The sequence below is a fragment of the Yarrowia lipolytica genome, chromosome 1E (assembly GCF_001761485.1).
Source record: "Yarrowia lipolytica chromosome 1E, complete sequence".
NCBI lineage: Eukaryota > Fungi > Ascomycota > Dipodascomycetes > Dipodascales > Yarrowia > Yarrowia lipolytica.
In genome coordinates, this window is record NC_090774.1 from 517766 (window position 1) to 532368 (window position 14603).

At 48.3% G+C, this 14603-nt stretch overlaps 5 protein-coding genes across 5 annotated transcripts; 1 reads left to right on the plus strand and 4 right to left on the minus strand.

The window, feature by feature from the left end:
• Positions 1 to 98: 98 nt before the first annotated feature.
• YALI1_E05180g (uncharacterized protein) lies at positions 99 to 6692 on the minus strand (the record flags this gene model as incomplete). Its single annotated transcript, XM_503535.3, has 3 exons — positions 99 to 260; positions 311 to 4722; positions 4769 to 6692. 3 exons carry the CDS (start codon positions 6690 to 6692, stop codon positions 99 to 101), a joined length of 6498 nt encoding a protein of 2165 aa, XP_503535.3.
• Positions 6693 to 7450: 758 nt separating this feature from the next.
• On the minus strand, positions 7451 to 8362 carry YALI1_E05261g (uncharacterized protein; the record flags this gene model as incomplete). The annotated part of the gene is made up of 1 exon (XM_503536.3): positions 7451 to 8362. The coding sequence occupies one exon, from the start codon at positions 8360 to 8362 to the stop codon at positions 7451 to 7453; it is 912 nt and encodes a 303-aa protein (XP_503536.1).
• A 287-nt stretch (positions 8363 to 8649) lies between these two features.
• Positions 8650 to 10803, minus strand: YALI1_E05285g (uncharacterized protein; the record flags this gene model as incomplete). Its single annotated transcript, XM_503537.3, has 1 exon — positions 8650 to 10803. One exon carries the CDS (start codon positions 10801 to 10803, stop codon positions 8650 to 8652), a length of 2154 nt encoding a protein of 717 aa, XP_503537.3.
• A 2426-nt stretch (positions 10804 to 13229) lies between these two features.
• On the plus strand, positions 13230 to 13988 carry YALI1_E05309g (uncharacterized protein; the record flags this gene model as incomplete). Its single annotated transcript, XM_503538.3, has 1 exon — positions 13230 to 13988. The coding sequence occupies one exon, from the start codon at positions 13230 to 13232 to the stop codon at positions 13986 to 13988; it is 759 nt and encodes a 252-aa protein (XP_503538.2).
• Positions 13989 to 14024: 36 nt separating this feature from the next.
• YALI1_E05319g (uncharacterized protein) lies at positions 14025 to 14289 on the minus strand (the record flags this gene model as incomplete). The annotated part of the gene is made up of 2 exons (XM_068282900.1): positions 14025 to 14211; positions 14267 to 14289. 2 exons carry the CDS (start codon positions 14287 to 14289, stop codon positions 14025 to 14027), a joined length of 210 nt encoding a protein of 69 aa, XP_068139001.1.
• Between the last annotated feature and the right edge of the window lie 314 nt (positions 14290 to 14603).

Sequence of the window (14603 nt, forward strand, 5' to 3'; positions counted from 1 at the left end):
TTAACAACATGCATGCATATATAAATATAGAAATAAATTACGGTGGGGTTTTACTCAATGGTGTTGTTATTCATAAATCATAAATCATTTAATAAAAATTATTTTTCTCCCCATCGATAGATGTTGCCGGAATTGTCTCCAGCATAGAGAGAGATACTGGGGGCGTGAAGAAGCAAAGCGTTGATGCGACCTTGAGAGGCAGTCGTTCGGGTGGACAACTTCTCCAAGTTCCACTTGTCATCGTGGGTTAGCTTAAATGTCTGTGTTAGAATGTGGTTAGAATGGTGGGTGGTGTTCGAAATATACTCACAATAATCTCTCCTCGATCGTCGCCTACGACGACGAAGTAGTCTCCATGCCACTTGTACGTGGGGTCCGAAATGAAGGCAGCGCAATAGTTTGCTGGTCTGCCTGTTGTGTTCAACTGGCGAGTAACAAGATGATCATCGTTGATGGTTGTCACAACGATGGAGTCACTTGTCAGCAGAGCAATGTCACCACTGATTTCGTTGACCTGAACATTGCGAACACCCTCGGTGGTGAATGTTCGAATGAACTTGAAGGTGGACAAGTCCCATTGGATGACCTTGCCCACATCATCAAGGGTGATTATGTAATTAAAACATTCTGACACTCGAATGTGCGAGATACAGGCTTCATGGCCACGCAGGGTGTCCAAATGGGAGAGCTCATACTGCAAAGACTTGCCATTCTTGGTGATGACCAGTCTGTGAACACTCACCAGACCAGCACGGTCAGCGGTGAGAACAAGCATGTTCTCCAGAGCGACAACCAGCTCAATAGGTGACAAGTGCAGACCTTCAAACACAGTCACAAGCCTGTTATCGTTCCACACCTGGAGGCCATGGTTACGGCTATCAGCACGCAGAACAGTAGGAGGGAATCCCTCCACAGTTACAACCGCGCGCTGTCGATAAGTCACCTTAAGCTGTGAATTGTGAACAAACAGATCCTCAATGACTTCGGGCTCGTTGGTGTTAACAGTGAAGTCGGGCTCTGTAGCAAGATCCCATGCCACCGCTCCAACATCACCAGACTTGGGGTGGGGTTTAGTCAGAATTTGAGAGGGTGTCTGTCCAAAGTTGTGAATGATTCCAATGGTTGCCAGTCTTTCCATTTCATCCTCAATGACCTCCAAGTTGATAGCTCCTCGGTACGAGAGATGGTGGAACACGTTGAGGGAATCGATAGCCTCAGGTCCCTGTTGGCGAGAACCAAAAATGAGATCGATCCAAAGATGCAAATTGTCACGGACGTACTGAGACTCCAGTGCTTCTCGGTTTCGCTGTACAAAAAGTTTGGGGTCGCCCTTGGCCCAAGGAGGAAGTTCCACATCACCAACCTTGGCATCACCATCATTCTGACGCTGACCAAACGAAAAGTTGTTCGAGTTTAGCAGAAACTCAGGCAGAAAGAAGAACTCAGGAATGAGTTCACGCACATCGGTGGTGTTATCACGAGAAGCAGACAGCCAAGCCTTCTTGATGGAGTAGAAAAGTCGATCAGCATGGTCGAAACGGCCACCCTGAAGCAGCAGGTATGAATGCACGAACGGCTGCAATCGAATAAGGTAGGAGGTCACAATCATGGCCGACGAGTAATGAGTTCCATAGTGGAAGGGGGGACTTCGAGTGTCGTCTAGCTCCAACAGCGCTTCATATCTGTTCTTGAATTCATTGGCACGATGGGAAGACTGAGCACCCATGGGCTTGCTTAGATCTCGGAAGGTCTCCGGCTTGCTGAAGTTTAACTCCTCACTGTCATAGTCAGCCAATACCCAAGGGAATATCGGGTACTGGGTGATATCGTTGAATGTTCTTCCAGCCAGAGTGTTGAGAATCATCAAGTACGAAAAGTTGGAGAGCTCACCAGCCATCCACTTCTTGGTGGGGATGTGGACTGCAGAAGAAGATTTAGAGAAGCCTAGCTTCTGAGAGAAAGATTTGGAGGACGAATCGAGATCACATGCATGTGAAATGGCATACAGGATGTCATCGTTCTTGAGCTTGGTACGCATTGCATCTCCCATAGCTCTGGTAGACCGGTTGTTCAGAAGCTTGTTGGAGATAGCGTCTCTCACACGAGGAGTAGCAGCAGTCAGCAACAAACTGCATCCGTTAGTGAAAAAGATCTCAATAGCTACATCACGGAGAAGGAATCGCCTCTTGGTGACTTGCAGAATGGATTCCAAGGGGAACTTGAGCGCCAAAGAAGCAGCTCCACCAGAATTAGATGTAGCGGGTTCGGCCACTCCACTCTTCTCACCCGAAATAATTCGCAAGAAGGGGTCTCTCTCTGCGATGGGAGCTTCGGAAGCGTTGACAACCTCACCATCGGATCGATGAAAGTACTTGTCGACAACGTACAAGTTGAAGGCACCAAGAATAAGAAGTCCCTCAGTAGCCTCAACTCCAACAATACGTCCGACGTTCCAGAAGTCCACAATGGTGTCACCGGGCTCCAACATTCGGATGACCTTTCTGTTCTTGTCCTCGACAGGCGAATCATCAATGTGATTGAAGTCATCAATAACCTCAAACGACTCCTCATCTAGGGACGAATTGAGACTAGTCGATTCGTCACCAATAGCAGTACCAGCAGAGCCGGTAGGAACAATGGAATTGCTACCAGCAACATCCTTGGATTCATCTCCTTCGACCTCGTCAAGCTCAGCGTCCCCACCATCGATTAGATGCCTGTCCATGTAGCCTTGAATCCACTCAGACTCATCAGGGACCACCTTTTTGTGCATTCGGATACGGCCTTCCGACAAGTCCAGACGCCATGAAGACACATTGGACGATCCATTGAGTCTACCAGCCTCAGCATCAACACGAGCGTGCTGGTCAAGCAACATTTGGTAGTGCTCATGTTTGTCCTGAATGTTCCTATGGAACTTGACCTTTTCCGAGTCCAGAATAGACAGTTGCCAGTTGACAATGTTGTTTCGATAAGTCTGGTACACCATAGACTCCATGGCATGATGAGTACCTAGCGTATCCAGCTTGAGCTCTGAAGCAGATTCCTCGGAAGCCAGAAGCTCCTTGCCTCGTTCATAGACTGTCGGAAGGATGAAAGAGTCGAAATCAGGTCGAACCTCAGCAACCCATCCGATAGCCTCGTCGTTGGTCATCACGGCCAGCTCGGACAGAAAGCTGCAGATCTCACCACCATGGTTACGACTAAACTGGTGACAGGCAGCCGGGACATCATCAGTCTTCACAACGAATACAGCTCTCAAGAAATCAAACAAATAGCGTTGATCAATGTTGGGAATGGTTAGCAACCGATACACCTGAGTGATCAGGTCTCCCAGAACGCGGGTGTCTCGCAAGTCCGCAAGCAGGAAATTCTGGTATTTGATGATTTGGCGAAGAATACTATTGCCAGCTCGAGCAGTGGATGCTGTAACGAGACATCGGAAAGTCAGTGCAACGTAGATTCGCACAAGACTAGATTTAGTCTGGTAGAGGGCCTTGGAAAGCTTAGAAAATCCATGCACATTAGACAATCGTGCAAGAATAGATCCAATGGAGGTGAATAGTAGCTCCATCTTCTCCGTAGCAGCGCCAGTCTCAATATGGTACTTGCTGTACTGGGACAAGAATTGTCCTGCGTTGGTAAAACACCGAGGTTCGAAGAGAATACTAGACTCGCAGTTAACAATAGCTGCTAGAATGTCTTCACCACAAAGAGTGTTGATTACGTGGTTACCTTCAGGTCCAACAGAGTCCCAAAACTCCCCGAAATCACGTCTGCTCCATACAAGATCCAAGAGTATGTTTCGTAAATGGGTCTTCATCAGATCGTGCAGGCGGCCGGACTTGTCACCAAACTTATCATCGTCCTTAAACAAAGCGTAAGTCATTCGACAACTTCCCTCGAGATACACTCGGAAAGTGGTGAGCTTGCAGAAGTCACCATTGGTATGCCGAAGTTCGTCATAGCTGCTCATAATATCGAAAATGTATTCCTCCACATTCTTTGAATCTTCCGAACCAGGCTCCAACTGGCGATATGCCTCACAAGCAAACACCATCATCTCATTAAGAACCAGAATAGCTTCAGGGACATTGATGATGGCGCTAGCATGGTAAAGCTGGTGAAAGTACTCAGGAAGGGAGCACTTGAGGGTCTCAGGGGTGAAAGGTAAGCCAAACAGCAAGGACAGACCGAGAATCCAGACTTCTGACACCTGCCACCATCTTCCCAGCTGAGCTGTCATGAGTGTAATTCCTCTAGTAGCCCGAATGAATTTCTTCTTGAAAGCAGGGCCTCTACTGGAGAGTACCAGAGACAAGAGATGGAGGCCGTTAACAACAACCTCGGGGTTCTGGTCATCGAGAAGAGAAAGGAACCACTTGATGGTGACAGTCCTAGAAAGCTTTCGAGCGAATTGCGTCACATCAACCTGACAAGCGGCTCGAACGAACGCTTCCAGGACCAACATTCCCTGTTCTCTTCTACTGTTAGTTATGGCCATGTGACCAGACAGTGGCTGGCCCAGACGGTTGTAAGGGAGTGCTTGCTTCACTGAGATGGAATCGCTCAGGGCGAAGGTGATGAACAAGGTAATTGACCGCATTACTTCACTGGAGTAATTGGCACAAATGATAGCCGTCAGGGTTTTGCAGAGATCAGGATAGATATCGTTGGGAAACACTTCGGCCTTCACAGCCTGCAGGAATGTTTTCATCACACCTGTGTTAGTAAAAGTCGTTTTTAACAAGTTTGCAACAATACTCACGCATTTTCACCAGTCTAGTGACGTTAAAGTCATGCTCACGGCTGGTACAGAATACCACAAACTGATGTAATAAAAGCTTGAGGGTCTGCGTAGAGCTGCCCTTCCAGATGTCGAATTCGAGGATCAAAGCCAAGTACGCCATAGGGTTTATGATGATGGAGTCATCAGTAGACTCAGAGACAAACCCAACAAAATCAAGAAGAATGCTTAGGTGACGGACACCAATGATCTCCTCCTTCGTCTTCAGAATCATCGCAAGAATGCTGTATCCCTCCTTGTGCTCAGCTTCATCAGACATCTTCCAAGATGATTGCAAGGTAGAGCAGAAGATGCGGAGCGCCGTCCTCAGCTGTTCGGGAGTAGAAGCGTTTTCCACCAGTTGCAGCAAGACATGCAATCCACCGTATGGGTAGATGGCCTTGTCCACAGGCGATGTTGACACAACATAGGCCCCACCTTCCATGATACCCATGTACTCCTTTGATTTGGTTTCATCAGATTGCTTGTCATCAACGGTGTTGACAACTAGTGTCTTCAAGGAGCAGTTCAGATCTGTGGAGTAATGAGGATTACAGGTTAGAACAATGGCATGCTGAGGAATAGACAATGCTGGAGGGCCAGGCAAGCTGTGGGACGTGACCGAGCCGGAAGAGTCAGTTTCATTTCTTTCAAGTTCTAACAAAGATGCACCTTCGTATGTCAGAAACTTGCTCAGGTTGTCCTGATAGGAACCATAATAACCGGGCCCCAAGTAATGAAGGAATGAGACTGTCTGATCAGTGATTGCCGTGTCTGTGATGAGGAGAGAGCCAATGCGGATGCTTCCATTGGACTGGTCCTGACGATCACCTCCAAGTCTTACACTGACCGTGTTCTTCTGGATAGATCGGGCTACCACAGACACTGTGTCCTGTATGACACTGTCGAGATAGCAGTAAATCTTACTCTTCTCGTAAACAAGAGTCACCAGTGTCCATCGACCAAGCGGAATGTCTCCTTTGACACTGTGAGTGTAATTGCCCCATTGGATATGCAGGGAGCTGTGCTTGTCGTCTGACTTGACGCTGGCTTTGATGAGACTTTGTTGAAAGTCGTAAATGTCGATGATGGTAGACGACGTGTTTCTGTCTATTTTCACCCACACACTAATAGAATACTCTCCAGAAGCGGGAGGAAACCGTTTGTGTAGCTTTCTGAACTCGAAGTAAGACTCCGGTCCAAAGTAGAAATGCGAGGGCTCAACCGCTAACTCAGATGTCCATTGAGACAGCTTGTCGGCATGCTCCGGCTTGTCAGCTTTTTTTAACAGTCTCGCCACCACCGTTGGATCCACACCATATTGGTCAAAGTGTTTAGCCAGTGGCACAAGCAGCTTCTCTGGTCCGGAGAGATCTTTGTCAAGCGCCTTGACAGATAGATCATGAACGTGTCTGGCAAGTCCAACATGGTTGAATAGCGCCACAGAGTAAGGGTACTTCGCTAGACTGTTGTGCACAGCGTTAACCAATGGCGGCAGCTGCGGTGGCTCTGTTTCCAAGAGATACAGCGTCAGAATCTCAGCACTGATAGTGTTGTCAATTCTCCCGTCCTCCTCAATCAGACACTCGAGCAAAGTATCAATGAATCCCTCTGTTGAACTGTGAGTGTCAAGGCACTGCTTTAACATGTCAATCCCCGTGCCTTGTCTGAAATAGGTGCAATTGGCATCATTTGACCGCAGAGCCGAGCATAGAATCTGAAGATACTCTTTGAGACCGCTTTCGGCCACAAATAGCTTCTCCATGATCAGCTCAAACCCATATGAGCTGCAAAAGACAGCCTGGCTGGCTCCGCCCAAGGCTAGGCTGGAAGTGAGTTTTTCGGCAGATAAGGGAATTTCATCCAACCGTAGTTGCTGTAGCAAAGACGATATATCGTCGGACATTTTCTCGGGCGTGTAATCCGTAGATATCGAAAGATTCTCGGTAGTGTGTTGGAGTAGCTTTGGCTGTCGTACTCACAAGTGTATATGCGTCAACCTAGTTTATCGTGCAGGAAGCGAGGGGTGATAGCCCGCAAGATGAAGGTCAATTCGCCACGTATATTTGGTAGTGATTATGTGTCTATATTGCAGAGGGAGTTTTTGGTCACTCTATACTTCTTACGTAGGCATCTCTCACAACATGACACTTGCGCTTCCACCACTTTTCGACTCTTACCTGGGTTGGGGTCATGTGACCTGCAGTCCCGCGTGGTTACATGTTATCATAGACAAGGAGCACTGGAAATTGGTCCACTTCAGAACCACTGTACTTGCTGTTGATGAACGGTCTGGTCTGATCAAACGGGATATATTTTGGATGCATAACAACATAATATTTATCACCACGTGCACACCATGGAGCTGTCAGAAAACTCACGCGCCGAAGGCTCTAATAATACGGGATATTTATAGGCCTGAACCTACACTACAAGTGTATTGTACCGGTATACGTAACCGAAAGCAATTAACTACGGTACGATATTTGTAGACTACCACAAGTAGTACAAGTACGAGTATCTTATAGTACTCGTACGGTACTTTTGCTGGTTGATTGACAGCTCATAACTGAACTCGAACACAGTGATGTAACCAGTTGAAGTGACTTAGAATGGGAAGAGTCGATAGATTAATAAATAGGTAAATAAATAGTGTACCGTGGTCTAACCACCGTAGTCGTAGCAGTCGTGACTATACCCAGAGGCACCATCTTGTGAATGATCTGCTGCATGATGTCCTTCTCCGTCGGGAGGTCGGCTCTCCCACTCATAGTAACTGTCTGGAAAGACCCGGTATGATCTCTGGAACAGGTGGGTTTCAGCGCTGTTCCCACGGTTCGACTTCTGCAAAGTGGATCGTCGCCAGTCCTCCTTCTCCTTCATCTCATACCGCGAGATCAATGCATATGGGGGCTCCTTGAAGATATCCTCGTAGTCACAGAAGGGACAGATCCACGTCTCCTTTTCTTTTTCTTTTTCTTTTTCTTCGTTTTCCGTGTTCTTGTGCACCCTGTTCACCTTTCGTTTTTCCTTCATGTACTTTCTCCGACTTCGGTTCACGAACCTCACCCGTCTTTTCGAATACGTCCACTGGGGAACCTGGGTTTGTGGCAGGTTATCAATAGGAGTCTGTGTTTCAGCATGTGTGTATGTAGGTTTCAGCGGGGTCGTCACTTGTCCAATACCTGATTCTTGAGAATGAAAATCAAACGAGTAGAAACCATGTCCTTCAAACAGATCTGCCACATGTGACAGTGGGCTGTCTGTCTTACCATACCCCACTCGAGCCGATCGTCGCGAAGGGGGAAGCTGGGGTCCATCATGCTGGATTCCTACGCTCACAAACTGTTTCTCTTCTGGTTTCGGGAAGGACTTCGACTTGTCTGAGCTCCGGATCTTGCGGTTGATGTATTCAGTCCAATTCCCGGCATGGTCCCCCGACAGTCGAATATCTTCTTCTTCGTTTGCTGCGCTGGGCGTGGATAAAAGGAGCGGCAGACTGAATATGGACCTGGAGGCGGCTCTCTGGCCTCGCCTCCTAGAACGAATAGGTAAAATTCGCCTCTCCACACTCATGGAGAGGAAGAGCAGTGTGCGTCACACTCCACAGCAGTACAGTAGGTACATCCGTATAGGGTTTGGGCACGTGTGAGATAGGGGCTGATGGTAAGACATTCGGTTCGAGATTCAGTGATGTGAGTATAATCAAGTAATTGCAACTACTGTAAGTACGATGGTGATACGAAGTAATTGGTTCCACATATCAACGGCTGACAGGCAAGTGAAGTAAGGTGAGAGTTCAGGACAAAATGCTACACAACTACAACTGGAGATACACAATGATACCATTTATTATGCTAGTATTAATGCGACGGTCTAGACGAATGGTGTCTAGAAGAAGACTCTACACGAGTGGACGTTGCGGCGAGCTTCCGTGCAGCGTCACTACCGTGAGGAATGAATGACAACCGGCTAGTAGAGGCAAAATTAGGGACAACTTTCTTGCGCTTGACCCGAACGCTCTCCTGATCATGATCAGGCGCGTAAATCCACTGGACACAGTCTCGAAGAATTTCTCGACTAATGTCCATCTCGAGCTGGAACTCAGCTTCCCGCATTCGAGATTCAAAGATCTCACAGCCCTCAATCAGAGGCTCACGCTTGTGGCGCTCCTGGTATCGCTTGAACTTGATTATGGACTTGAAGTCTGTGATCTGTGTACATCCTCGAAGTTCAAGGACAGCCAGGTTGGAGGTGTAGGGAAGGATACGAGGGATAGAGTCATTGGTAAGGAGGGTGCATCCGTTAAGAGAGAGTCGGTCTAGAGAATGGCCTCTGTACCATGCGAGCTCCCACATTGACTTGTCGCACACAAAGCATCCTGCCGCACCCAAAGTATTAACCTGAGTCTTTCGAGCAATTGCAGAGATACCTCGGTATGAGATGAGATGACCCATTTGGGTTCGACCAACGTTGAGCAGCTTCAACTGAGGACATTTGCCAGCGAGAGCCACAAGACCTTCGTTTGAGACCTTCTCACAGGCACGGAGATCAGCAATCTGCAGACGAGGACAGTTCTCAGCAACCAATTTCAGGAATGCATCATCAACTTTGGTACAGCCAGGAAGCACGATCTTCTGAAGAGAACCACCAGCCAGGAGACCAAGGGGGGGTACAATGGCAGCACAGGTGTAGAACTCCAGCCACTCGAGAGCTCCACCAATCTTGTGCTGAAGCAGATCAATTTCACTCTGCTGAGCGTTTGAGATCTTATGCAAAACAAATAGCTTGGTGGGGGTGTCAAAGTAGTCGTTCATTTCAGCCTCACCGTTAGCAAGCTGATGCAGATTGGGCTGGCCGGTAGAACGAGAAAGAGACCGATGGTGACTAGAACGAGACCAAGTGATCAAGTCTTCGGGGGACCCTGTATCACTGCTCATATGAACAAACTGACGCCACTTCTGAGAGTCGCAAAAGTGCAACTTGTTGTAGAGAAGCTTCCGAGAGACCTCGAACCAGAATTTATTCACCAACAGGCACCCGTGTAGCGCACCGTCACCCTTGAACATCTGCTGGGTGGGGGTCTGTTCCTCCTTCAATGCCCGTTCCCAGGCCTGGTGGGCCTTCTCCCTGTCTCCGTAAATTAGAAATGCGTGTCTGAGAGATAGGGGACGTCTTCTCTGTGGCGGAGGCTCATGGGGCACCTGAACGTCTGCTTCAACATGGCTCAAAATATTGTACAGAATCTCGGGGATGCGCAGAGCCTTGTGGCACTGAGAAGAGGTAGAATCTGCGGAGGAAGAGAACTCCGAATGAACATCGGTTTCAGACAGGCAAAAGTCATCCTCACTGTTATTGAATTCCTCAAAATCGAGCTCTTGAACTTCCTTGATTCGGTTTCGGTTCCGATCAATAAACGGATCCTCTCTGAGCGACGAGGTGTACTTGAAGGGTTGAGTCTGATAGTAACTCGTAGTCCGTCCTTTGGCACGGTGAATAGGCTGAATAGGTGAACTTTCGGGAGTCTGCTCGGGAGTCAAAAGCCCATTGTTAGATATGGCAGAAACGCCGTAATTGCTCGTATCAAGTCTAGGCGGAGGATGGCGCTGCTGAGGTCGAGTTCCACCGTTGTTTCGCTCGACCATCCATCCCATGAGACTTTCCTGAGGGTTGGCCAGAGGCTGCGCTGGAGGTGCATAGACTGGTGGTTCTCGGTCATCAATACGGCCAGAAATGGACCTCACTCGCTCGGCAGCACCCAGAGTGAGACTTGCAAGTTTCCCTCGAAGTCCCCGGCGGCTCGGGGTAGGAGAAGACGGGCTTTTGGGCAGCTGGGAAGGTCTCTGAGGACTTGTGTTGGGAGTTGTCCCGGTAGAACTGGACGATGCAAAGGAGGAAGACGAAGCGGGAGTGTCTTCAGGGCTGCCAAATATCAAAGCAGATGGAGTCGAGTAGGACCTCCGTTGCTGTGTGGTTGACCAGTCGCCCTTGGACCGCTTAGGCGTAGACGGTTGCATGGCGGAGTAAGAGTTGGGGGATGTTGTATGGTTGTTAGCTGAAATTAATGTCGAATTATGATGCTATTGGGCTGAAATTATCTTGTCGTCGTATGTGGCGATGCTGGTGTAATTACCGGTGTATCTGTGTCGAAAAACTCCTCCAACTCGCCAGCGAGTCCTATCCTCAGTTGGTACAGAAGAGAGAGCAAGAGAACCAGGGGGTATCGTTAGTATAAGAGGATGCACTTCAAATTGTAACGTCAATAAGCGTTGCACGAATAGATCAGGGAATCCAGCATAGGAGGATGCAAAAGAAACCACAGGGCTGGCTCCCGTCCTCATTGGAACAAGTCATTAGTGTAGCTACAGAGGATTGGGTTTGAGGAAACCCCTGGCTTTGTGTTAGGCTACATGAGGCATGCAAGGAAATTATCGGTTAGAGTTGGGGTGGCTGGACATCCCGACTGAGGGAGAGAGAGTAGCAACAGGCCAAGTGGGACAGAACACATGTGTTTCAGCTAACGCAGCTGGGGACGGTAGCTCATAAAAGCTGCTTTAGGTGATTGTTAAAAATTTTCACTCCAGCGTCCCTTGTTTGCAAGTTGCTCACTTAGTGGATACGCTGCAATGTCTAGAGGTCCTTGTGTGGAGCTTCAATGTGGAGCTTGCATCGGTGTGGTCTTTCTTGTGTGGCAGGTAAGTTTGGTTCGGCCACAGTTGGGACTCCTATGCAACGGATGTATACTTGGGAGTAGTTAATCACTCGTTTTTCTCGCAGCAGCAGGCCTAGCATCTGCAAAAACCTGGGCCGTCACAGTGTAGCAATTTGCGCTTGCATCCCCAGGTTAGAACCAGCCACGAACCTTGGACATTTTGATTGGGACCTTATCTGCTTGGGTTAGGCCTTGATAACTTCTCTTAGACCAAAAATAAGAGGAAAGATTGGATCTGGGCGCTTTTTAATCGTCGGCGACAGGACAACTGATTTTGATTAATTCACGTTCTCACGGCGAATATTATTGAGTGAATAATAATGGGTAAAATCTCCAGAGATTGTCCTCTATCTGCATGATGCTGGAACCCCCGTTTGGCTTTTTGAAATGCGGCTGGTTAAGCATTAGAGCTGGGCTCCACGGCACAATGGGGACAGGCAATTGGGGGCTTTCTTTTTCCACTTTATCGCCCTCTGTCACGGCAGAGACAGAATTAGCAAGTGAGACATACGGGCGGTAGAAACCGAAATAGAACAAGCACTCTGCCCTGGTAGGTGGTGGGTCGGACTGTCCTCTTTTGCACGAGCTCTACCAAGTCGTAAGTCGTATTATTTTATATTATACAAGTCAGGCGATACTACAACTATGCACTTGTATGTACTGTACTGTGGACTGTACTCGTACCGGTACAAGCCCCCAGTAGTTACGCGCCATTGACCAACAGGCATCTTCACACACAAACCTACTCAACAGACATCCGCACTGTAGATCCTTCTCAATTATTGAACGATCACACGTAGAAAGCACAGACTGAGGCTGGTCCTGCCTCACTCCGAGGCTTGGTGTATCACGCGATGCGGTTACAGTAATCTCGTACTCCACTCCTGCCACCTCGCAGTGGTTTTGCCTCATCGGGGTCTAATATCTAATTTGTATCACACCCCGCAAATTAGCCATCTCCTGTGAAACAAGCCTGAAGCTCCCTCTTCAGTCCCATTTTACTCTGGACCAGTAAGACGAGAAGACAAAAGTGGCGGCTGCGTTGTTGCTTGTATGGATATATTTGTAGGACCCCCTTCTGGGTAGACGCTGTATACTTTGTCTCCAGGTCGAGAACATTGCCTACAATACTACAAGTACTGTAGGCGATTGTGCTCTTGCTCGTGACAGGGCAATAATATAGGTGAAATTATGTCTGTCAGGTCAATCAGCGGGCACTTTTCAACTCAACTACCGAACACTATTGCCTAAGTAAGTATTCTTTATAGTGATGGCTGTGAAGTCGCTGGAAAGCTGGTGATGCAAGCAAGATATCACTACAGTAAAAATAAGACAGAACCTTTCATTTCCCCTGTGTTTAATCTCACGGCCTCCTTAACCGCGCAAGTACAAGGGAATAGGAGTTGGGCCACTGTATACCGAAATACCCTACAAGTAGGGTGCGACCGAGGCACATCGAAAGCGAAAAGGGGGCAACTATGGTACTCCTACGGAGGGCCCTATAAAGTGAATGCAAGCCACAGAATATCCTCCTACCTTACAAGTGCTGGTCTAAGTCACATGACTGGAAACATACCAGCAAGTGGAGGGGATCTAAGCAACGAGTCGGAATATTCCGGATCGTCTTCGGATCGTCCTATCACACCGTTATCCGTCTACACTGTACGATCGTACATACTACCCCTACTCCTTCTTGTAGTCGACAGGTAAGTACAGATAGAAACGGTTGGGATGAGCTGCATGCTGCAACTTCTGGCACACGTAAACATGCCGGACGTGTTTACAGTTCAAAGTAATATCATCAACATGAGTCGACGAAGAGCACCTGTGAAGAGCGACCGTATCGAGGAACTCGGCGATGAGGAGGTCATCACCCGAGTCGAAACCAACGTGTCTTATTCCACAACCATCCCCACCAAGAAGACTGCTTCTTCGAATACCACAGACAATGGATTCTCTCTGTTTGACATCATCAGATCACTGGGCTTTCTGCTCTTTCTGGGTGCCACTCTGAGCTACTACATTACTGGAACCTGGGCCTGGGGCTACGAGACTCAGCTGACGAACCCTGCGTATCTTCGACATTCCTTCAAACACAACATTTTGGGCGCACCTTACCTGAATCTTACAGATGATCAACTGAGTGTTTACGATGGAACTAGGGCTGGAGAACCCATTTATGTTGGTGTTGGAGGCAAGGTCTACGACGTCTCAGCCAACCCCTTGACCTATGGACCCGGTGGCCCCTACCACTTCTTTGCTGGACGAGATGCTGCCCGAGCCTTTTCAACCGGCTGTTTCCAGACTGATCTGACCTGGGATGTCCGTGGTCTGGACCCCGACACTGTGGCGAAGGACATCCGAGGCTGGCAGCGATTCTTTGAGAAGAACAAAAAGTACTTCTACGTTGGCCAGGTTGTGCATCCTGAGCCCAGCGGTGAGCCTCCAAAGTTCTGCCAGGGTCAAAAAATGCCTGGAGGAAGGCATTAAGAGTTGCGAGTAATTGACAGCACCCATGCTGTCTCATTATAGCTTTGTGGCTCCTCCTTGCTTTTTAGAACGCTCTGTCTGGGCTGTGCACACGCACCACATGCGCCAGTAGATTGAGGTAACGGCACCTACATTCTCTGATTGATAGCGATATCTTCTGTGAATATATGGTATACGATGGAATGCCTGCTGTACAGAACAAAGGAAACCGTACATACAACTACTGTGTTTCAAGCGCACCAAACCCTCCTACTATCGGACTCCATGACAAGAGGAACTAATCTGCGTATCGCAAGAGCATTGGGTCCACGCCTCCAATATCAGGATAGGTAGCCTACAGTACATACTGTACACAACAGTCCGAAACCGTATCGTAGTCTGAGCAGTCTAAAATTACCACAGTAGACCCCTTAATACAGGGACGCCGAGATACTGGCATTTAACCACTTGTTAACTGGTGCTGGAAGACACGCAATAGTAAAACGTGGTGGCGCTGAGTTTTGTTAGCCTGCTATTTAGCTGGGCTTGTATCTGTACCGGTACGGTGTCGGTACGTGCAACTCGCTTCCTGCTGCCTACTTGTACCGATACAAGTACAAGGGACAGGTAGTTCGG